Source organism: Suillus subalutaceus, assembly GCF_016647625.1.
Source record: "Suillus subalutaceus strain FC151 chromosome Unknown DFJ58scaffold_118, whole genome shotgun sequence".
NCBI classification, from domain to species: domain Eukaryota; kingdom Fungi; phylum Basidiomycota; class Agaricomycetes; order Boletales; family Suillaceae; genus Suillus; species Suillus subalutaceus.
The window spans coordinates 18,914-41,789 of record NW_024540367.1 but is presented as its reverse complement, the minus strand read 5'-3'; the positions used below and the strand labels follow the sequence as shown (position 1 = coordinate 41,789).

The following is a 22,876-nucleotide window of genomic DNA, read 5'->3' as shown; positions in this document are numbered from 1 at the left end:
CGTCGTATCACTCGTTTTACTCGCCTCTTCAAACTGCACCACTGGGATGAACATCTAAAAGCCATTCCCCCAGAGACTTTGTGCCCCAGCTAAAGCTGATTGAAGCCTCACCATGAATGCTTGGAGCAGGGAAGTCATCTGGCAGAAGTAACGGTGGTTCGGAGGTGAACCAGGGGTGAGTCAATGCGTTGGAAGGGCGGAGACGCTGAGATGGTTCGTATACAAGGAATCGGTGGATAAGATCAACAGGAGTTGGTGACATGGTCTCTTGGGGCATGTGTGTCTTTGTGTCAACTTCATGCCGCTGCGCGGATGAAGGAAAATTGGGTAGGATAGAGGGAAGGTCAATAGGCTCCACATTTATAAAGGACAACTTGTTTGCGTCCGGTAAACTCAAGAAGGACTTGTTGGAGTCAGAAAAGATCCCAGTAAGAAGCCCAACGACACTCACTGGCCAACTGGTCTCATTTGGCGAACCTCGTATCTTGAAAATACTCCATGCTAAACCAATCTCTCCACGTGTGGAATCAAATAGTGAATCCCTGGCCCATCTGTTCGTGGGATCTCCGATGCGAAGTCCCTTTGGTATGATGAATGGTTCAGCTAGCTTCGACGGGCTTTCGTCGCCTGAGTCAGACTGCTCATCGCCCTCAAATTCGAAGTCGTCGTCGTCAAGCGGATTATACAGACGAAGGGTCGTGAAGAATTCCGCAAAGGTTGCTCCAAGGCTCCACGAGTCGATCGCGAATGCGTCATAGTTCCTAGGCCCAAACAACAGCTCAGGGGCACGGTATGGTCTACGTCTGAGTGAGCGTCCGGTTCACACTCGGTCAAGTAGGAACACACCCTGTAGAAACTTCAAAGTACATCTTTTCCGGGGTTTCGACCCATAAATCGTTTTTCTTTGCGGCAAGATCTTCCCCTTCCTTCCAGGATATCCCAAAGTCAATGAGCTGGACTCGGCCAGATAAAGTGAGAAGTATGTTGCTTGGTTTGATATCTCGGTGTGCAATTTTTGCCGTCTCGTGAAGGAATGTCACACCACTTAGGATTTGATACATCAGCGATTTTGCGAGAAGAACGAAGCGCTGCTCGCGTGGACTCGGACTTGACGGATCTGCGGCCAGAATTGAAATAAGTGGATGGGGAGAAAAGTTGTTCGAAGACAACAATGCAATCAAAGACGAGGGCACGTATGGCATCCAAAAGCTCATGGTCTGCAGGCCTGAATCAATGTCATGGCCTAAGATAGAAACCACCTAATGGTGAGATGTAAGAATCGCCCGACCATTCTCCGCGAGACTCACATTTGGATGACATGCGGAGGCGATCAGCCTCGCCTCTTTGATGATGTCGTGCGGCTCTTTGGCATATTTGCGGTGGATGGTAGATGTCTTTATCGCAATCCACTGAGTCTGCCCTTCATGCTCGAGCAGGCTCTTTGAGACAAGAGAAACCGGGCCTTCAGCGACTGTTTCGCGAGAACCGCTCGGCTGTCACCGTCATAGTCAATCATAGCTATCTCGCAGAAATGGACGCATACCAACCATGGATGATGCGCTGCTTGAAAGGGAAAACGTTGGCGAAGAGCGCTTGTCTCGCATCTGTTACAGATAGACCTACTTTTCCATGGCTAACCCTTCACTGTCAGATTTGGCAGTGTCAATCATTTCCAAGTCATGGCACCGAGTCGAAGCGCATGTAGTCACGGTGAAGAGTTGGGTTATTTTTAGTACGCGATCAGGTTGTATTATCGCACAGCCACACAACACCGACCAAGTGCTGTGGAGACTCGGACGTCGTCGACTGACCATCAAGTCTGATTTGTGTATTATCTTCTTATAACGTTTGATTCTAACTCCAGCATGGCAGATGACGAAGACAAACGTAGAACTATCAGTGCGTTGGAGGCCGCTCCCGATGTACTTGTCCTCAGATCTCTATCACAGACAGACTGCTCCTCGTCAATGCTCTAACAGAGGGCGCTTTGGAAGAGATGATGGAAGACCCTGAATATTTTGACGAGGATACTGATGAGTTCCTTGGAGACCTCAACTGCACAGATGCGTAAGCCGCTCGTATATAGAGTGGTGTTTTGCTGATGCACTCGGCATGTTAGATTGGGAAATACTGGTAAGTTGTATTCAAAGGCCACTCCACTACTATTGACATTCGTGAGGCATCGGGAAGCCCTTCACCTTGCGTTCGTATCGCAAGCTCTAATATTGTTGATATGATTCCTCATATCCATCTTGTGATCCTTCAGTGTACGTCAAGGGCATCCGGCTGATGTAGCGGCTCTCTGTGGTGGGGCTGTCGACCTTGATCTCCACAACAAGAATGGCGATACACCACTTTATATCGCTTTGAAGGAGATAGACGATGCTGAGACGCGCTTTGATATTGTTACAGAACTACTAAGTTGCGGCGCAGAGAGCAAACAGTGCGTTCCTCCCGTCTTAGTCAAACGAAGTGCTGAGTGCCCTCCCTAGGACAATGCCAGGCGGGCTCACACCACTGGAGTACGCGAAAAGCCGATATCCTTCAGAAAAGAATTTACACGAGATTGTCGCAAATCCTCCAGGTGATGACGAGGAGGAATTACAGCCAGAACAATTGAGGAAGCAAATGTATGACACGAGTGATTTTGTAGACTGTAAGATATTCGCCGATTCTCTCCTGATAACCACCTTCACATCCTACTACTAGATGACGAAGATGGATCAAGCCCGGAGTCCGAATAGATGATATGCTAATATCATTCACACTCCTTAAATATTATAGACCAACGGGGCTCTTCAAGACCTAAAGTTATTCATGTACTTTTCGTTCCAATCTTGCTTTGGGACATGATGTTAACACCAACGACCGACTTGTACAACTCGACAGTTTGCAACCATATGATATATCTCTACATCGTGCGCTGTGCACATTGAACAATATTTAATCATCTGCTCAGTGCTTGACCCTCTCGAGCTCAAAGCAGCAAGCACGTACAATTTGTATTTGTAGCAAGAGCAGACGGACAAAACTACTGAGGTGACTCGGAATCCTTCAGAGAGCACGAGTTATCTGTATGAGCGCTTGTTCCTGGATCATATACATATCTGAACAAGAGGCATCTTGTGGGGCTCATTGTAAAACAGCAACGAGGCTGGCAGTGGAAGCCTGGACTCGGAAAGAACGCGATCAGTAAGAAGATTAACGGATGAAAATTTTTCACTTCTCGATCGATCCAGAGTCCAGACTCGCATGCGACGCCAATATTAATGACAAAACCACCTTCGAAGTTAGGGGTCCCCGGGAGTAGTCCGATGTAGATCCTCGAGACTCATCGACATCGACCATGCTCGAGTATTTGTATAGATAAGGGAGATTCGGCAATATTGATCAACCGACAGCTCGACCGTCATCGATTCATCTATAGCCCCATAGCAGAGAAAGATGATCGGATGCCAGTTATAAGCAGCCTGACCATCCCTCTCTGTTAAGTAGGAATGCGATGAAAACACGGAACAAGTTGCACCAGTCCCACGCTGGCGTGGACATCCAGGCCATCCGGCTTCTCAACTGGCATCACTCCCACGACGGTCGCGCCACCGCCACAAGCTTGTCTAGACTTAATACTGTACTGGTACTCATACTTCGCATCAGCAGATTCTCGACGATGTCTCGACATGGTGACCGATATGCATATGTTGTCTCCGGCATGTGTTTCCGGTAGTTGGGCGCTGCAGTACTCCCACGGGTACATACAGCGTGAGTAAATCTGCAAGTACTCGAATGTAAAAGCTGAAACCTTGGTCTGTCAATTAGCTGTCACATACCATGGTGGCCAGTAGGAGATATATTGACAAGGATATGTTTTTATAGCCCCGGTTCGGCATTTTATCTTGAAGAGCAATTTTCTTCCCTGTCGGTACCCCTTACCAAGGGCCTTACCATATTGCTACTCTCCGATTCCCTGGTATGTGCCCGATTTATCTCCTTCATTCTTCTGTCTTTTTCAGATCCCGCAATCTGTAACAAAGTGGAGCCTATCAATAGGCCAGTTCCTGGGGTCGCTACACGTTCCTGTGTTAAGCGCATCAGCTGCGGCCGACCCAGCTATCTTATTCAAATATTCTTCTTGTTGAACTTCCGTGCCCGACGGTCTCGTCCAATGCCAGCAAGCCTTGTAGATTGTGAATGATTGTGAGTCCGGCACATTTACCCTCGTTGATCAAACACCCAAATGTACCCAGATCGCGCTGGCTGTTACGGTGTTGTACTCACAAGGTCACGCTAACGACTGCTTATAGCAGGTAGCGGCACCGAGCACGATACACCCACGGAATTTAATTAAAGATCAATATGGGCGGCTGCCGTCCAAAAATCAAGGTTCCCTCTCCAAAGCTTCAAGATCCGCTGCCTAAAAGATGGTGCACAAAATGGAAACAATGTCAAGCTCATGAGATCGACGGGATCTTTATACAACTTCACCCTTGGGCAAGTTGCGACATGAATCTTAGTAATTGCTCATTCTAAAGTTTCAAGTTTGGGCAGTATGACGCGATACGGTTGAAGGTTATGACGGAAATGGTGACATCGGTAGTAACTACCCGCCGCCACCATCGCATCACGAGTCGGGGCTTTGTCGAACGTGCACCAAAGGGCTGTGAAGCGTAAGGCTTGATGACGGCAGATTCGGGCCTGTCGTCTGATGAACTGTCTTGAGATAGAACTGCCTTGTACGATTTCCTTGACTGCTAAACCTTTTCGAAGACACGTCCGGACTCCACGCTGACGACTTCAGTTGCGAAAACGATATGTCCGAGTCAAGTGGGAGGAAGGTTCGTAGAACAGTCAAATCATGGTGGTCTAACTTGAAGTAGTCCAAGATGTGGCTGTCTTGCGCTTGTCAGGCTACCAAACGACGTTAGGGAGGGATATCAGCAGCATGATCTGCCTATCCTGGTTTTTATAAGGTTTTTAATGCTATGACTCGGATACCAGGGTATGAGAACCTCATGCGAACTTGTGGCGCCGCGACCGGCCGATCTAAGCCTCAGGAAGCATGGATGTTTGAGTCGATCTCTGGAATTTGGAAGTACTCGATAACAGCCTAGCGTTATCACTATCACAACAGCAATTCAACTCTGTACAAAGATAATGATAGTGGGGCTATCGTTGCAGTATCTAAACGCCCGAGCATAAAAAACGAATAAAAAGACTCGATGAGGAAGATCAGTTAAAAGGTGGCATTTAAAATAGGGTGAGGGTGAAGTGATCATAAAAAACACTGCGGCGTCAATTGCCAGATCTTCAGGTTTTGCTTCGAATGATGTATGAAAAGCATATCTAAAGATGGACTTGTAGGGAGTGAGATTGCCAACGTGCACCAGCAACTAGGAACGAGCGTGAACAACGTGCCTACTGTGTCATACGCAGGTGTCTGATGAGATCTCGTTGACAATTGTTGGAGCGATCCTGATCAGCGAGTATTATGATTGAAGCCGGGGCGGGGCAACTTACTAGTAGCAGGCCTGATATGGAAAATTGGTCCAGCAGATAGTCAATCAGCGACAGCAGAGTGGATAACTGTTTAATCTACTGTCACCGTTATCGTCTTCTCGCCAGTAGTCGAAAGATAAGTATGAAGGCCAGTGCTCGACGGATGGGATGATCGGCTTTAGAACGCGACACAAAGCCATTCCCACATTGATGTATACAAAGCTTCCGCATAGCACGGCTCCTCGCAGTGCTGTGTTCCGTTGAGCTTATCGCAAATAATAGATGCGGTTCTTCAGAAAGATGGCTATGTTCCGGGATGAGGTAGGTATCCCAATTGTGAGCAGAATACATGGTATGAAGGGTTATCACAACGATAGCGTAAACGTGGGCTTAGCCATCAAGCAAGCCTGAGTAATGCATAAGAAGGAGAGTAACCGAGTGGGTACGAAACTTTATCTTCCTTGGCGATTGGCATCAGTGGGTGCACATAGGTCGAAACGGCTGCGGGAGAAATCGGACAAAGAGGAAAAAGGACTCGGAGATGAGAAGTCCGAGGATGTCCATCGGTTTCGAACATCAGAAGCGGCTCATTGTAGAAAGTCAGAGATAGATTCTCGGACGATGTAGGATTCTGATAATCGATACATGCAACGATAAAGGAGATACAAGAATGGTGGAGAGTGGAGCCACCACTCGACTATGGCAGCTGGAGCCCCGGAGGCGGATGAAAGCGTAAGCAGGAAAGACAACTCACAGAACAAAATGAACCACCACATGACGTTATGGGAAATAAAATGACGCGACTATGAAACAATAAACTGAGTCAGACGCGCTGGAGGCTGTAGCCCAGACGGATCTGAGTTAGCTAGGCGCAAACGGAGCATGAGGCTGTCAAGCGAAACTCGGTACAGGATACTGGCCTGTACTGGGTAAGTCGCGAGCATCAACTCGAGACTTAAGACCTATCAGATGACCTTTGGTGAGACAAGCCTGGTTTAAAGTTGCCGGAACATGTTGAGTGGCAGGATCCTGGCGTGTCCGTGGGATATCTTATCGGAAGTTATATGTAGTTGAAGTTAAAGCGCAAGAACATTTCTTGCACCATACGGGCAGTGTCTTCATGTATGTTTTGGCGGTATACAAATTCTTTGCGCAAATTATGCGCAGTATGGACGGAGTCATGATAATGATGGGGCTAGAACGAAATCTAGAGCATATGCTGGCTTGATAAAGGACTAGGCGCTGCGAGATAAGGAACGCGTGAGATCTTAATGCTCCGATCGGTGGAGTGAATTCGTCAAGAATATTACCATTTTTAGATGCCGAAACCCGATCAAATCTCGGGAATGACTTATGTACAGGATCACTCCAAAGTGGTGAAAATAAACAGTTTCTGTGGTTTCAACTGGTCTCATTCGTGCACCCATCTTCTTCTACCTCCATTCGAGGGTTTGTACATTCAACATTACACTCTGAGAGGTATTTAACAACCGTTCGTTGTTTTCTATATCACTGACGTCACTTTAGATGACTTCTGATGTCTACCGTGCCCGCTCAACAACGCCAACTTTCTCAAACGAACGCGGCCAAGGAACTTTCGTATCATTAGGCTCCCTGCCCAGACGAAAGTTTCAATCTCCCACTTTTTCACAGGGTCGCAAGTTGGCAGCATTCCATATTCATGGTGCTGACGACCCCGATGATCGCTTGTCTGATTCCCCGGACGAGCAGACCACTATTCATGCCATACCCCCAGTGAAAAATTCACAGGGCGCTTTCAAATCACCCCCGGCTGTTCCATTTCCCTGCCGTTCCCCCTCTCCCCCTCCTTCATCCCCTCGACCACAACCATGTCGTGCATCATCAATAATTCTTCCTAATGGGAAGCTACTCAAGTCATCACTTAAATCATCAACTTCTACCCTCTCCATCACAACTCCTCCACTTGAACCACAGCGCATTAGTAATCATCTCCACTTACGTTCCCGATCCGAACCATCCACCCCTACTGCGCATGCTCCCAAAAATGTGCACTTCCCCGATACTGACATTGGCCTGGCCTCTATTCGCATTTTCAGCCGCTCAGCCCGTCCAGCAGCAGTCAGCACACCCGATGATGAAACGGAGACTGAAGGCGAGGATCAGCCGTCAACTGGGTTCCCCTTCCCAAAATTCTCCTCTACGATACCGAATTTCGAGATGGACACCGCTATCTCATCGGTGGTGCCCACTACTAATCACCCCCATCATGCGAATATCCTAATCGAATCACTCACTTTCTCGCAAGCTTCATCAAAAGGCGTTAACCCTTATTTAAGCGGTACCCTTTTGGTGCGCAACCTGGCATATGAGAAGCATGTCGCTGTCAGGTTTACCCTCGACGAATGGCAAACTGTCAGTGAAGTGAGAGCGCAACATGTTGTTTCCGTTCCATCACTTCCGCCCGTATTTTTACTGTCTTCCTCGTCGAAAACAACTGTTGGCGACCTCGTTGCTCTAGGGCCAGACAAGCGCGGGTGGGATCGTTTTTCTTTCCTTATTCGCTTGGAGGACTATGCACACAGCTTGGGGTCACGAGTGTTGTGGCTTGCTGCACGTTATAGGGTGCATTCGACATATCTTTCGTCGAAGGAAGTTTCTGGTCCTGGTGGTGAATGGTGGGACAACAACAATGGCGGAAACTACCGTGTTGCTTTCCGCCCAGCGCGATCGACATCTAGCAGGACTCGAAGAGAGACAACACCTGGTGTGCATTTTTATTTTTCATATTTTTCAGGACGGTCAGTTAATAGTTAATTTTGTAGAACCTATTATACCTTCAATGGTGACACTACCCGCGCCCCGTGAATATACTCCCAGCTCATTTACTTTGCCATTGAGTTCAAATTCTCCCTCGACATTCGGACACAATATGACATTCTCGCCTTCCTCACCAACGAAAGAGGGGAAGGAGAAAGTTTCATCACCGTCGAGGTCAGGGAAGCTCCGTCTCACTAACTATGCTGCACCTCCTGTGGTCTCCCATGTTTCTCCCACTTCCTCTTCGTCTCCATTGCCTACGCAGCGCTCTGATTCTCCACCCTCATCTCCCTCGCCAGCCCAACTCCCAGCGCTCCAAGTCTCTATCACGCAATCGCGTGACTGCGATTCCCCTTCACCTGCTTCTTCGACGCTCTCGACGCCCTCCGCTTCACCCAACATAGCCCCGCGCGTGATGATTGGCGGGCATCCAGCGAACTACGCATGCCCTCAGCCGACGCATATTGATGACTGGGAGTGGATGGCGCCGACACAAGCTATCATGTCGAAGCGGCCAACCGCGCAGAGGAATGTCACAGATGGGCCAGCTGATCTTGCCGTATCAGGTGTGCCTGGAGATTCGCTGTATAATGCGTTTGTGACGCGGTGGTGCTTTGCCCAAGGGTCGCCCACTGCGGGTTCATATCACGGGCCACTCACAGGCAATGACGAGGGTATTTTGGCGTGAGGGTGCAATTTTGGAGAAAAGACTTGTACGATCTTGACAACCTGGACCTCACCATAACCGTTGCCCACCTTCGACGGTAGCACTCATGCACTCAAGCTATGTAAGCACATACACGCTGCTGTAGCTGTTTGTGCACCCCATCTCTTGCTTCGATTCGAAATGTTTCTGTCCCTTTGTATTTATTTCGGATCTCTTCATGATCCGTACTCAGCTGTACTAACACCCCACCATCTCATGCTACTGACATCATATCGTTCCTACTGCACACGTCTTGTGGACAATATTTTCCCCTTGTTTAGCACCGGATTCTGCTTCCCTTTCATATACCTACCCACTCTATTAAAAGCGCTCAGCGCACCGCATTGACATATCACACTCTGACGTTCATGTACTCTCTGTTGTATAATAAGCATGCATACTTATCATAGGGATTTTGGAATACTTACATGGTGCTATTGAAAATCGTGGAGCACTTGTTCTTTAAAACTCCGCTTGACGACTTGTCTTCGCAATTGGATGTTCTTCAGGTTTGTCGTTTGTGTGGTCACTGCTCCTCATGCATTCAAGGTTCAGGACGCCTCACGGTCGATATCGTAATATTCTCATCACATGCCAGCGGAATTCTGATTTAGGGCTAGCTATAGTGCCCCTAGACTGACGTCAGGCGCCTAGCATCTCTGTCTGCCTCATCGTTCCTGACCAAGTCCACACAATGACGCCATCGCTTGCGGCCATCGCCTAGGTTCACTCAAGACTTTCTTGGTCAGTAGCAGTATTTTCATTTTCGAAGGCTCAAGCTCATTAATGCCTTTGTCCGAGAAGCAGGAATCAATAATCGATCAGTAGTATATTGTTCTTCGCGGGAGTGACATGTCATGAGACGGGCCAATCCCCCCGAGGCCCCAGCAGCGTTCCTTCTGATAGAAACGCACGGGCCAATCTGCAACTTTAATCAGTCTCCGCACTCAATCGTGATCATACTATACGATATTTACAAAGCACGCACTGTCTGCTTGCGCTGAACGCTTTTGCAACTTCCTCTCTTTCAGGAAGATCAGAACAGTCCATCGGTGGGTCGATGTCTTGATATCCATCGCACTGAGATGCTAGCCATAGACGAAACACCACTATCGGCCTGATTAGTATGACGCTATTGCACTAGTCGTGGTCATCACCTTGGCTCACCCCTTAGCTTGTCAGGCGCCTTTAATTTCCGAGCCTTTGGACCATCAATGCTGTTGTTGTTCAGACTCGCACGAAGGAACTAGTAACATCTTTTCTTGAAACACCTCGTGACTTTTTGGTGACTGCGCTGGTCCTCGTGAGTCATCCGTGCATCTCGCAACTTTGTCCTGGAACCTCGTTTACGTCCGTTCTGCACAATAGAGATCAAGTGCGCAGTGGATCGATTATTCGATTCCTTCCTCCGGGAGCATGTAACAATAGGCATGGCGATAAATAATGTATATGCCGCTGTGATGCATGATACATCGATAATCGATGTCCTTCAATGTCACGCGAAGGCTCGCACATGGTGACTGCCAATACCCAACTGGCTTCGTTCACGACGCGATTTTGCAAACAAGGCTGTCACGAGATGGCTTGTTTGCTTTTGGGCTAGGTCAACGCCGCCGCGTCCGCATACATCGGAGGATGTCTGACAATGTATTGTGCGTTCTACCCCATATTCTGATCCAGGTTTATCTTGCTAGCATCGTTCTCAATCATGTCGCGAAGTCCCTTGACTCTTTTCTTAATAACCCCTTGTTTGGTCCGCTTCCCAACTTCTGGCATTAGCTTTAATCTTAATCGAATAGCTCCCAGCTGCTCGTGACGACTGATACTGATGCCAGAGAAGTAAAGTAGGTTTCGTACTTTCTACTGTGATTATGGGGTATCCCCGCCCAATCCCAGCCCGCGTCATTGGGGATTACGCATAAGGTGTATGTCAGGATCAGGAGTACGATCACAGAACAATCATTTGAATTCAGATTGACGGCGCAGGTCTGGGCTCGACTTCGTCCGACTTCGCCTTGCTGACCAGTGAACAAAGCCCTAATGGGCGACTCGAATGCCACATATGACATCTAAATATATACTTCCCCTAATAACAGCTGATCGACAGTCATCATGATATATTGATCGTCAGGGCATCACAATGTATCATGAACGTCCCCGAAGAAACGTAAGGGGACTGATAGGCTTTGGTCGCGCTCAGATAGTCATGAAGAACTATTTTTGAGCTTGGCGCCAGCCCAGGGGGCCAAGATCATCACATATTGAAAGCGAGAAGAGTCTGGACAGTTGCGCAAGACATGATCAGGGATATATTTGAAGTAGCGCTAGGCGCTGAGCATTTTCAGAATTTGATTTTCCTTTAGTTCTTCGATGACGATTATAGCAGGTAGTATTCTTCAACAGTACGTGTGTGGTGCAGGGCGTACGTCTCGTCGTGTCATTGTGGAATGATGATTGCAATAACGGCGGTCTAGTTGGTGTCGGTCCTTGAAAAGCACGACCAGGTGCTTCGTACAATTACCGGTGGAACGGTTTTTAACTAAGGGGTGAACCAAGTTTCATCAGTCAAATATTTCGTTCCTTCACCGATCTCCGCCAGCTCTCAATAACCGACCGATAAGCATCATCAACACGTAGTTTTGTTGTTGTGGGGAACGGGGATTCCGTAGTAATGCCGGAACGTTTCGCAACCAGTCGGTCTTTCAATGGTCACCTTGAAGAATGTGAGGATAAACTTCAACTGGAAAGACATGTAGTACAGAACGCACTGATATCAAAATAACTCGATCCGCTGCGGGCGGAGTACCTGTAGCATGTCGACGATAGAGCGCTTATACATACACGATAGATACCGAGGCCAGGTCCCAGCATCCTACATAGGGATGTCCGACACAGGGTCTATGATAACAAAGGGCAATGAATTATATTGGAAAAAAATTGACATTTCCGGAGAGGTAACAATTGTCAACCGTCTCAACTGAAGTAGCGCGATCAAGCTGGGAAATAGAAGTTTTGTTGCGAGCACCGCCGGAGTGTTCAGCTGAATCCCAGAATGCTGAATTTGTGCCTAGCGGCTCCTGTAATGCCAACCCTTGACGACAGCACTTGTATCAGAATGAGTCGAAGAGAGGTTGGTGTTTATGTTTTGAGGGGATTGTACACGGTGCATAGCGACATTAATCGGTCCAAGTACTCCAGGTTTTGAAATTTTGGCACGGGCAGTAACAATTCACCGAAGTAGCGCGAAGAATACAATCCTACCGAGACGGCTGCAGCAGCTGGAGAGTGGAAGAGTATGTTGTGAGGGCCACCGGAATGTTGCAAAGGCTAGGCGACAGATCGATCGATCAGCCTTGACCACGCCACTCGGGTTGTTCGTGGAAGTAAGTGTATACCAGCCTGGATCAACCACCCTCAGACACACTGCAAACGCTGCATGGTGGTTTGCCGCAAGTGAATTGTTCTTGTGAAGGGAGCTGCGCTTCAGTATGAGACGGTCATGCAGTTAATACAGCTCCAAAGGCTTTGGTAATGCAGAGTAGTGCTCGCCTGGCGGCGCGAGGGTCAGTCACCCTAGAGAAGACGAGGGTAATTAATATGATGCGTCATGGTGGCAGCTTTTCACTCACTAGTAGTCGTGTTTCGCCTCTGATATCAAAACGTTCCATGATCATACACACTACAATTTGCATCAAGATTCAGGGAACAGTCCGCCTATCAAATTACAAGCGTACCCAACCCAGCTACCGATTTAGCTCAAGGGTCCAAGGGGAAGTTAATATGCTTCAAGACCCATACCCGCTACCAGCAACATGTCCGCGGGATCCTAGAAACCTGAACCCCCCGATTCAACAGCTTTAGCGATTATATGCCTACATGCTTTCGTGCGTGAATTGGCCCCCCTCCAGTTCACCTGTAATAAATCCTCACGGGCAAAGTGACGAAACCCGAGTGCACAATACGTTTTTTCAGAGAAGACTTTACTCAAAAGAAAGTTTATTGGCCTCAAAGGATCAATATCGTAGTGAGTAGAACAGTGCCCAATATAGGCCACAACATGGTGTAAATCCGCGCGCTGTGGATTAGGGAAAACTATAAGTGACGACAATATGCGAGCCACTGCATCTACTGTGTACGTCTGGCTTGTGAGCTCCAGCAGAAACACACGAATAAAGTCGGCTCACATGGAACCCGCTGCTCAGAAGGAACTTATGAGATGTAAAGGTCTTCTTTTGTGTCTATTCCTATAAGCCGACAGAAAATCGATGGTCAGTGGACAAGCGACATGTACCCGAATAACACGGAGCACTTACCAAGTTCCTCTCTAACTGGCTTCAGCTCGTCCAAGTAAGCCTGGTACTGCTGTTTGTTCTCAACCTTTTCCCTAATGCCCTCGAAGACACGGACAGCTGTTGCATAGTCATTTACGCGGCGTGCTGCATGGAGGGCAGCCTCAACAACGCCAGGTGAAGGAACCAAGTCGTGTGCAAAGCAGTTATTGAGGCCACGTTGTACCTCGAAGAGGTCCTGAGCGCCTTGGAAGAAAGCGACATAACGCTCAGAGAACTGCTCAAAAGTTTCTTGACTGTGCGAATCTGATGATGAAAAGCGATGTGGTATTGTGAGGGCAGGGGTCGCAGCGCGACGAAGGACGACATTAGGCCGTGCGCGAAGGACGGAGGAAAGTATACGCTGGCTCATGATGACGGTGAAGAAGGAACACGACGAACGAACGACGACAGCAGTAGAGAAAAGTCTTAGGCGCGGAGATAAACGTAAATCGGTTTCAACGCCGTTAGCAAGGATCCGGAAAGCTCCGAAGTAAAATGTAAGTCCACCAACTGGAAGCGATCAATGATCATAACTCTAATGGAGTGTCTACGACTATAGTCACTTCTAGCTATGTGGTCCAGAGGCTGGACGGAATCGCAGTGATGCAGATGATACAACCTTTCCATAGTCACTTGCCACACTTGTCTGTCTACGCAGGTCGTCGACTGCCAGGAGCGTGGATTCGAGTACTAGACTAAGCCCGGTATACTAGCTTATTCGGACCGTTGAATGAAAAAGACCAAAGTGTTTCGGCTATCCCCGGCACAATGTTTGCCTTTGTTTGGTTTAACTGTACAGTTACCTCAGCCACACTTGGTCGCTGTTCAGAACAACCTGTAAGGCTTAGCAGCATCCTCAAAATGTCGACCGACCTCCAGTGGCTCCTTATCCGCGTCAGTTCGCAGTCCTAGCGTTCCATAGTGCAAATGCTGAAAAAAATGTTTCATATCTGCAGAAATACAACTCCTTCCTTGTGAAGAAGGTTCCTGAAGGTCCCATCTTCTCCAAGGAGCCTGTATGTCGTGTGTTCGAACTTGCACACGAGTGCTAAGCTTACCTTGTATCAGGGTAACCTCCTGAACCTGCACTCGCACAAATACTCCGGTCTTGCTAACTCCAAGGTGTGTAGTTCTACTGTGGTTAAATGAACTCCCTTAAACGTTGTATCAATAGACCATCGACATCCAGAACTCTGAGTCTGGATTGCAGATCACCACCCGGAAATCGAAAGCATCACCACACGCTGTTCGTCCTGCACGGACAACCGCAACCGTCCGCAACCGCTCAGGAGGCCGTCGTTCATTGGGAGTCGTTGCTTCCGTCGCGAAGAGGGGGTACCGTCCCGACCTGAGAGCCGTGAGTGTGGATGATTTATTTCTGGACATGGAACAAGATTCCTCTTGATAACACAAAAGCACTCTCGTTAGAACCCGCTGGAAACCACCGTAAGGTGTATGAAAGTTGGGCGTGGACATGTTTGCAATATCAATTCTGCCCTGTTGGGTTATTCGTCATAATTCATATCTATCACTGCGCCTTTTTTGTCGCAGTGGGCCGATATTGACGATTACAGTCGTCACAACGTTTCTGTTGTACGATCTGTCAAAGAACTTGTGCTGACACCTGTTTCTTCGCTTTCTAGGCTGCTCTTGGCCGTTCCTCTGCACTGCTCGCTGCACAAAAAGAGAAGAAAGCTTCGCCACCAAAGAAAGTCCGGGGGAAGAAGGCAACAGCATTCTTTGGATGATTTATTTGTTTGTATCTCTAGTGCCTCCATTGCTATGTTCGTCCATGCCGAAATAAGCACCCCATGCTGCACATTCCTAGTTGACTGCAAAAATAATGGTACATTTCAGCGAGAATGTCACCTATACAAATACTCTGGTGGTACAGCGGTGCATTATGGTGGTACACGATATGATCATTCTCTCCGATGAATCTAGCATTCTCAAACAAAACATGACCTTTTCCTAAACTCCGAAGCTCTTTCCCGCAGGTTGAGCGATCCTGCCTCCACCACCATAACCACTTTTACCACCGACATGGTCTTTGGTGGGCCTACTAGCTTCTGCCTTGCGATAAGCGCTCTCTTGAAGCCTGTTGTCGTCGTGGTTGCCCTGTCCATGATGTTTCCTCTTCTTTGGAATCTCTTCTTCATTGTGTGGAGGAGGGTGTGCTTCCTCCTCGCTGTGGCCTGCCGGTCGCGGATAATCAGTGTCTTCGGTCTGATTTGCGCCAACGTTTGGAACAGCTTCACTGCATGTTGGATCGGTTTCAAGGTCGATCATTAACCGTTTAACGTCGACTAGCACTCACGAGTTGGCACGAGGCCTCGGGCGCGAGGTAACTGAGAGACGACGACGACCCACTCTGACTGTAAGGGACTCGTTAGTAAGAACTGAGCTGCATGATTGTTGTCACTCTTGAACGTACTTGCAGGGGGGTGCTGAGTGACTGTTGTGTCGGACATGATGAGATATCTTGAGGGATGGTGATGACGGTCAATGTGTGGAGCCTGCAAATTCACCGTGGTGTAATCAGTCGGCGGACCTAACCAAGATCCGGTGACCTCAAATACCAGACCCTTTGCGCACGGACACTGCGCAATATAGCTCGATCACTGAATATATAGGGCAATCTTGCCAAGGATAAGTTGATCAGTCAAGATACTCGTACAACTGGAGCCCGTAAGCTATGATATATGAGCCACCACGGACTTCAGTTCTGTAGCAGTGAGCTGCAATTGCGCGATGTCACATCGAGCGCGTCAAAAGGTTGTTTTTGCATGTGTCCATAGCATGGGGACGACATAAATGTGAAAATGACATAGAAACCGAGATAAACGCGCAGAAAATTTACTCTTCCTCCTCCTCCTCGCCACCCTCTTCTCGCTTGGCAGCAGCGGCAGCGCGCTTGCGCTTAACACGGCCAGCGCGTCCGCCTCCGTATGGCGATGTGAGAGCGAAGTCGATGTGCTTCTGGGAGTCAAGACGGACGACGAACGATGGAATGTTGACAATTTGCTTGCCAACGCTGCGCAATGTTTAGAATTATAGCGATCGAAAATAGGATGCACATACCGAATGTGACGTTGTCTAATCAAAACACGGGCGTGGTGAATGCTCTTTGCGAGGTTGGTCTTGAAGACCTGGGTTTGGAGACGACGTTCCAAGAAGTCCTCTACTTTCAATGCCAACACGTAATCCAGTCGCATGCGTGTCTCGTCCAACACACCAATCCGAACGAGCCGACGAATAAGAGCGTTACCCTCGAAGAGACGCTTGGGATCCTTGTCATCAAGTTTGAGCAGCTCACGGGCTGCACGACGGATTTTGGAAAGGATGAGACCGATACGCCAGATCTCACGCTTGTTTCGTAGACCGTACTCGCCGGCAAGCTGTAGGATGCAAAACATGAGATTTTTGCATTTAGAATTCCGGGTTAATTATACCTTCAACTCAGCATCGAGACGAGCTGAACCGAATGGGCGACGAGGGACTTTGTATCTGTAGGATTAATGCGATTCGAACAAGGCCATAAATCAGCAAGCTGAAAGCCTTCCACTTAAGTGGATCTTGAAGAATGAGACGCTCACGTCTTGCTGTGATTCCGCGGGGCCCTAAAAAGCTGCTCAACAGTCTATTCATCACGTCCAACAACATTCGTACCTGGGCATTTTTCTTGAAGGATGGCCTTGACGGTGTACACCAAATGTTGGTGGCCTAATTAGGATGTAAGTTTCGCCTGTGCCACAACTGTAAAGTACCAAGCAAGCCACCCGGAGATTTCCGGTGCAACAAGCTTTCACATACTCAATATCGACACCGCCGCCGACGACATTGTACGTCTACCCAATTCCATCCTAGCCCGCTGCTGACGTTCTACTCAAGCCCTCAAGATGCCTCACTCATTCGGTTACCGCGCGCGCACGCGCGACATGTTCAAACGGGGCTTCAAGGGTCGGTCATTTAATCAAGTCCGTGAAAGACTCGACGACTGACATTGCGTGCAGACCATGGCCCCGTCAAAATGTCTACGTACCTCATTAACTACCGCATTGGTGACATCGTCGATATCAAGGCCAACGCCGCCCAACAAAAGGGTATGCCTCACAAATACTACCACGGGTGCGCTCCTTCAAAGTGACATCTGTCCTTGATCATTTAAACATCTTCCAGACGGACTGGCATTGTCTACAACGTCACCCCACACGCCGTCGGAGTCATTGTCTACAAGGTTGTAGGCAACCGTTATATCGAGAAGCGGGTGAACCTCCGTGTCGAACACGTGAGGCACTCAAAATGTCGGCAGGAATTTTTGGACAGGGTGAAGCGCAACCATGATGCACACGCCGCTGCAAAAGAGAAGGGTGGTAAGTGATCGTGACTTCTTGGTATCCGCTGCACCCTATAACTCGTTGTTCAGAACGTGTATCACTGAAGCGTGTCCATGTTCTCCCTCGTGAGGCACGCACCGTCTCGATCGCCCAAAACACGCCGCAAACGATGACGCCCGTTCCTTACGAGACCACCATCTAATTGGAATTGTGTTCGTGCTACTATGAGATTTCCACTATGCATCGTATACTACTGTCATGCTCCCATGCAATCATGACTTGAACACATCATTACCCACGAATCTTTCCAGATCGTACGTCTAACAATCGAGTAAATGCCACGCCACATCACCCTGGTTTTTGGTTTTTTCGTCGTTCAATTTGCGTAGTTGGGTTGCTGGTCAAAATGAACAGAGTACACGAAGGTCAACAAATCCAGTTCATTGCCAGTAAATATTTTGAAACAAAGTCCTAAGTATGTGTAAATATCAATGAAGACCATAGATACCTATGGCGAATGAATACGGTATGTTTTGTTTACAGCCGGCGGTTTTGGTATGTACGGTATGTTTTGTTTACACATCAAGCTAGCTGGCGGTTTTGGTATGTATGGTCAGTGCTGTTTCTCGGTGCCCTCGACTGGATCGAGGCGCAGGTGGTGGGCCAAGGATGAGTGAAGACATATGCTGGTCCGCGACTGACATGCCAGTATGCTCAAGATATGAACCGTCATCGGATGAGCCGTCCCATGTCGGTGTCTTCCATATGTGCACTGTACCGTCATGACTGCCTGTCGCTAACATGAAAGAATCGTCGGTGGAATGATTCCATGTGACGCATGTCAAATCCCCGTCGAACACCTGAGGCCTAATGTAGTGGAGCAAAATTGCAGTATCGCGTTCCCAGATATGGATATCGCCCGCTGAAATAGAGGATTCAGAACTTAGGTGTTTGAACAAGATCTCGGTCGAAACACACCTTTGCCCGCACATAACACTAGCTGATCATCCATACCGCCGAAGTAGCTTGGGCCCACGAAATCCACACGAGCTGTAGGCTCATACGTGTGACGGAGAATAAGCCTAGCGGTCTGGGCATGGGAGTTTTCACGGTCTTTATTATCCCGAACTAGCTCCATCTTCCATAACTGCGGAGGTGTCTGCAAATATGAAACGGCATGGATAGAGAATCTGACGCGTATGGCTGGCAACATACCTTGTACCCGAATGAAACCAACACATTTCCACCCCTTTTGGACACCTTGATGTCACGCGCGTCGTTGAAGACGGGTATTCGACTTTTGAACTCTATCAGTGAAATGGTTCGAAGAAATTGAAGGTAACCGACTTTTCAAATGTTCTGGTCTCTATATTGAAAACTGCGGTAGTTGGTGTCAAAAGAACCATCCGCGGATACGCATACCACTTACCTACTATACACTTCTCAACCCTAGTAGTGCGGCTTGGATGCATCCCGTTGGGTGCCGCGAGCAGTGGACCTACACCTAGCAACCGCTGACCATCTGGGGTCACAGCCACATTGTGCAATTGGATGCCACCGAAGTGGTAAGAATCAAGAACCTCGAAGAAATTCAGTCAAAATTCCCTTGGCGCAGAATGGTCTAATCACCCTTCCTTTGATGTCCTGGTGATGGATCCATGAGTAACCAGGAGGCACAGATGATAATAGTCGCACTGACCAGTTTCAGAACTCTGCTACCTTCGACGGAAAAGAATTGTGCTATCGTAGGAAAGCATCAGCAACATGCAATCAGACAAAAAGGATGGAATCAATCACTCTCGTTCGCAGGCAGCCATACAACGGAAGACACAGAGTGCGGGGCGTTCAATCGTTTTTTTACAGTGTCCATCCTCCGTCCAAACCTTGATTTCACGGGGTAATCTCGTCAAGAGAAGGGTACTAGAATCGGACCTGTCCGTTCACGTTTGATGTTTAGAAACAGAAGAACATTCACTGCACCACATACCATGCAACCTGACCGACGAAGCCTCGCACGTGTACCAGAATGGCATGAATTGAAAAAGCATCCTAGGCAGGATCAGTGTAAACAACGAGTATGAAAATGCGGCATTTCAGATGCTTACCTCAACGCGAAAGATGACGGAAGATCGATCCCAACTTAATGCTTCACCTCAGCACGAGAAGCCCCGATGAACTTGTCACAACGCACCTTGACGTAGCCAGATACCTACCACTCGGGGAGAATTGTAAATGCCGGACAAGGGCGGTGTGTACGGAGAGGTCCTGCACAGGTTCTAGGGTTTTAAGTTTGGGGATTAAAGCGGCTCGCGGTCCTCGAATAGCATCCAAATCCACGGACGAGGGCCGGGTGGGAGACATCCCCATGGCAGAGTTCCAGTCGAAGGATGGGATCCGTTGCGGCATCAAGGGTCGCCCCGCTCGCTGCTGTTGCATTACGATGACAGAACGCACAGCTCCTTTGAAGCGCTGACGAGCAATGGCTGGGTGAGACGGCTTGCTATCCTCACTCGCAAGCCCTTTTATCGAGGTGGAATGCTCAGTAAAATCCGAGCACACTGATGTAGAGATGTCACGGTGGTGAGAAAGATCATCCATTGGCGGACCCTCCTGCATGGTGGGAAGTGTATGGTCCCTACGTCCAATCCGGGTGATCATGTCGGGGAACTTGAAAGACACTCGTTTTAACAGGCCGCTGATGGCGAAGATACACCAGTGAATGATATTCCGCATTGCCACGACTAGACAGAGGCGGAGCATGCGGTGGGTTGCTTCATTGATTACATCATCCAGCCAGATCTGACCATGGTAGCGAACAAATACCCAACGTTCTGCGACGAACCAGGCCGAAACAACAGCCAGGCCGAAGGAGGTAACTGCCTGTGATTCGGGTAAGGATGCGTTTCAAAAGAGACTGCAACTATGCATGGACTTGCCGTGAAAACAGTGGTGAACGTGGACGTGACGAATCCCTGAGTGTAGATATTATGTCTTGGAAGTCCTTTCTGCAGCAGAATAAGACCCATACCTGTTCTGTAGCGTATGTGAACAGCATCAAGCCCACGGAAAAGCATGCCACAGACATCACGAGAAACACTAAAGGCGATCGTTTGATCCATATCAACACCCACCAAGGTACCCTATGGCCTGGAGAGCGACTGAGGACTGTCATCTAACCGGACACAAGCGGTACACGGAGAAAAATGAACTTACTACATCGCTTGCTTCCAGGTGAGACCAAGGAGACTATTCACAGCGGCTGCTATACTGAAAACCAACGAAGAGAACCAGAACCCATTGACACAAGTCGCCAGCACGCCGTCCGTTAACCGGTATGAGTACTGTAAGGTCGTCGCCGTCACAACTGAAAAGAATGTTGCGACTGTCGATAAGTTTAGCAAGTTTGATGCTGCATGATGCTGGGCGAATCGAATCGTCGGAACACCTGGAAAAGAAAGTAAATATAAATTTAGTAACGAGAGACTAGTTGTAGACCGATTTCAATAAACATAGACAGATTGATTGTGATATTGTCAATGTGCTCCCCAATCTCCGATGTCAAATCATGGATATAGCGCTGCACTGCTGGATACCGAAATTGACCTGAAACTGGTCTGCACAATTCTCGAGTAGGTCAGTCGGAGGCACAATACCTTTGTACTCCGGAAGACACGAAGCCCAATACTAGACAACAGAGTGAACAAAGAAATCGATTGCGTGTCCAGCCAAAAAAAAATACCTTCAGATCACATTCGAAAGCACGCATTGACGTATTGACTGCCTCGTCTGTAAACTCTGGGAACTCGTTCAGGCAGTTCAGAAACGTTACGACGTCTTCTGCGAAACCAGCAAATTGGTCGGGAAAACTTTCAGGATCAGGGTGGGTCTTCTGCAAAGGTTGAATATCTGTGCGCCGTTGCTCTGTCCACTCGTGGATAATCGGCGCTTCTCGAGGTTGACGCGAAATCTTCCGAGGAAACAAAGTAGCTGCGTTCTCACGGAACAGAACTAGCAATTTCGCAAGGCGCTCTCGCAGTCGAAACCCAGAGGATAAGATTCCAACGGAACTGCCAAGCTGGCGAGCAGCATTAGCAAAGTTGCGCAGCTACATAGAATAAGTGTCAAAGTATAAAGTGCACCCAATCATATTCCCACCTCTTTGTCGAGATTTTCTATTCGCCTGTCAAGATTGCTCAGTGTAAAAAGACGAAAGTACGAAGGCATTCCCACCTCTCAAATTTGTTGAATGATTCCGATCCAGTGATTTGCAGTTTCTCATCTACTGTTGCTGAACGGGCATATAAGGCCAAGATTGCGTGCTGCACTGACCAACACTCACGATTGTCATCCTCAAAGGCAGGAGGAAGGTTGACATCTAAAAGTGTACCATTAGCAGTGTGTGATGACCAGTGGGGGTGACTAACCGTTGTCTGGGGAAGACTCGTTACTAAGTTCGTTTAGGACATTCAAGAGACTGATGATAGCCTGATTCCGTTTCGAGTCCCTATACGCTTCACCTCGAGGGTAGGAGTTGGATACACCTGAAATACTTGAGGCTGCGTCATGAAAAGAACGAGCTGCATGAGCTGCCCCAATGCATTGAATCCGAGTTAGAATGATCATGATCTATTTCCTTGGAAAACATACCACGTAACATAGTGAGCCGGTACTATGAGTTCTTTGCGTCCCTGGGATACAAAGGTGGAAGGATTGGAGAATCTAGCCCTGACACCGGAGAGGAAGAAGCGAGTGAAATAAGGTCCTTTAAATACACTCCGCACGGCAGAGCAGCTTTACAGACAACAACTGCTCGTAAAAGTTGTAATGAAATTATTCATTCGCTCAACCTATCTCCGGACTGAGGAATGGTTCAAGAGGGTCTAAACCGACGGCATGTTATCGCTAGAGAACTCAGCGATTGGAAGCGTGATGGCCTTGCGGATTGGGCAGTGACAAACCCTGACGTCAACGTGGGCTGATCTGTGTGCAATTGTAGTGTCGACAATGCTGATACGGAGTAAATCGATGGATGCACGGTGAATCATGCTTGAAACACATAAATATGGGCCGGGAGGGTAGCCGGCAAGACTAATTATGGGACAAGTTTCAAGGCCAAGTAATGTGCACACTACACAACTACTGGTGGCGATCAAAGGTGTGGAAGCAACGTTTTCAGGAGTGAAGTAAATTAGGCGAAGGAGTGCCAAAAC

The 22,876-nt window shown here is 48.4% G+C and overlaps 9 protein-coding genes across 9 annotated transcripts; 4 read left to right on the top strand and 5 right to left on the bottom strand.

The window, feature by feature from the left end:
* Positions 1–8: 8 nt before the first annotated feature.
* On the bottom strand, positions 9–1,710 carry DFJ58DRAFT_806566 (kinase-like domain-containing protein). Its single transcript, XM_041391191.1, has 6 exons — positions 1,624–1,710; positions 1,548–1,563; positions 1,308–1,493; positions 847–1,259; positions 452–797; positions 9–403 (listed from the first exon to the last, which is right to left on the bottom strand). Exons 1-6 carry the CDS (start codon positions 1,668–1,670, stop codon positions 29–31), a joined length of 1,383 nt encoding a protein of 460 aa, XP_041239820.1. The 5' UTR covers positions 1,671–1,710; the 3' UTR covers positions 9–28.
* Positions 1,711–1,865: 155 nt separating this feature from the next.
* DFJ58DRAFT_732103 (uncharacterized protein) lies at positions 1,866–2,744 on the top strand (the record flags this gene model as incomplete). Its single annotated transcript, XM_041386138.1, has 7 exons — positions 1,866–1,899; positions 1,950–2,067; positions 2,120–2,133; positions 2,191–2,203; positions 2,267–2,443; positions 2,493–2,656; positions 2,710–2,744. 7 exons carry the CDS (start codon positions 1,866–1,868, stop codon positions 2,742–2,744), a joined length of 555 nt encoding a protein of 184 aa, XP_041239819.1.
* Positions 2,745–6,888: 4,144 nt separating this feature from the next.
* Positions 6,889–9,473, top strand: DFJ58DRAFT_806546 (putative phosphatase regulatory subunit-domain-containing protein). Its single transcript, XM_041391190.1, has 3 exons — positions 6,889–6,972; positions 7,021–8,239; positions 8,298–9,473. Exons 2-3 carry the CDS (start codon positions 7,021–7,023, stop codon positions 8,978–8,980), a joined length of 1,902 nt encoding a protein of 633 aa, XP_041239818.1. The 5' UTR covers positions 6,889–6,972; the 3' UTR covers positions 8,981–9,473.
* Positions 9,474–13,207: 3,734 nt separating this feature from the next.
* DFJ58DRAFT_718011 (COX5A-domain-containing protein) lies at positions 13,208–13,699 on the bottom strand (the record flags this gene model as incomplete). The annotated part of the gene is made up of 2 exons (XM_041384421.1): positions 13,208–13,242; positions 13,312–13,699. The coding sequence occupies 2 exons, from the start codon at positions 13,697–13,699 to the stop codon at positions 13,208–13,210; spliced, it is 423 nt and encodes a 140-aa protein (XP_041239817.1).
* Positions 13,700–14,099: 400 nt separating this feature from the next.
* DFJ58DRAFT_57579 (ribosomal L28e/Mak16) lies at positions 14,100–15,189 on the top strand. Its single transcript, XM_041380814.1, has 5 exons — positions 14,100–14,223; positions 14,286–14,345; positions 14,398–14,451; positions 14,504–14,686; positions 14,973–15,189. The coding sequence occupies exons 1-5, from the start codon at positions 14,191–14,193 to the stop codon at positions 15,075–15,077; spliced, it is 435 nt and encodes a 144-aa protein (XP_041239816.1). The 5' UTR covers positions 14,100–14,190; the 3' UTR covers positions 15,078–15,189.
* Positions 15,190–15,283: 94 nt separating this feature from the next.
* DFJ58DRAFT_57617 (uncharacterized protein) lies at positions 15,284–15,992 on the bottom strand. Its single transcript, XM_041380815.1, has 3 exons — positions 15,764–15,992; positions 15,647–15,704; positions 15,284–15,586 (listed from the first exon to the last, which is right to left on the bottom strand). The coding sequence occupies exons 1-3, from the start codon at positions 15,798–15,800 to the stop codon at positions 15,301–15,303; spliced, it is 381 nt and encodes a 126-aa protein (XP_041239815.1). The 5' UTR covers positions 15,801–15,992; the 3' UTR covers positions 15,284–15,300.
* On the bottom strand, positions 15,961–17,098 carry DFJ58DRAFT_57651 (putative 40S ribosomal protein S9). Its single transcript, XM_041380816.1, has 5 exons — positions 16,999–17,098; positions 16,926–16,949; positions 16,782–16,836; positions 16,411–16,727; positions 15,961–16,363 (listed from the first exon to the last, which is right to left on the bottom strand). Exons 1-5 carry the CDS (start codon positions 17,004–17,006, stop codon positions 16,186–16,188), a joined length of 582 nt encoding a protein of 193 aa, XP_041239814.1. The 5' UTR covers positions 17,007–17,098; the 3' UTR covers positions 15,961–16,185.
* A 63-nt stretch (positions 17,099–17,161) lies between these two features.
* On the top strand, positions 17,162–18,061 carry DFJ58DRAFT_57486 (ribosomal protein L21e-domain-containing protein). The gene is made up of 4 exons (XM_041380813.1): positions 17,162–17,289; positions 17,343–17,457; positions 17,509–17,702; positions 17,756–18,061. The coding sequence occupies exons 1-4, from the start codon at positions 17,229–17,231 to the stop codon at positions 17,866–17,868; spliced, it is 483 nt and encodes a 160-aa protein (XP_041239813.1). The 5' UTR covers positions 17,162–17,228; the 3' UTR covers positions 17,869–18,061.
* A 113-nt stretch (positions 18,062–18,174) lies between these two features.
* On the bottom strand, positions 18,175–22,289 carry DFJ58DRAFT_718007 (soluble quino protein glucose/sorbosone dehydrogenase; the record flags this gene model as incomplete). Its single annotated transcript, XM_041384420.1, has 21 exons — positions 18,175–18,257; positions 18,394–18,588; positions 18,645–18,825; positions 18,882–18,963; positions 19,014–19,044; positions 19,096–19,246; positions 19,296–19,310; positions 19,366–19,406; positions 19,498–19,598; positions 19,654–19,715; positions 19,772–19,805; positions 19,858–20,546; positions 20,695–20,824; positions 20,880–21,111; positions 21,162–21,269; positions 21,320–21,350; positions 21,406–21,771; positions 21,822–21,846; positions 21,897–21,954; positions 22,006–22,041; positions 22,091–22,289. 21 exons carry the CDS (start codon positions 22,287–22,289, stop codon positions 18,175–18,177), a joined length of 2,850 nt encoding a protein of 949 aa, XP_041239812.1.
* Positions 22,290–22,876: the final 587 nt, after the last annotated feature.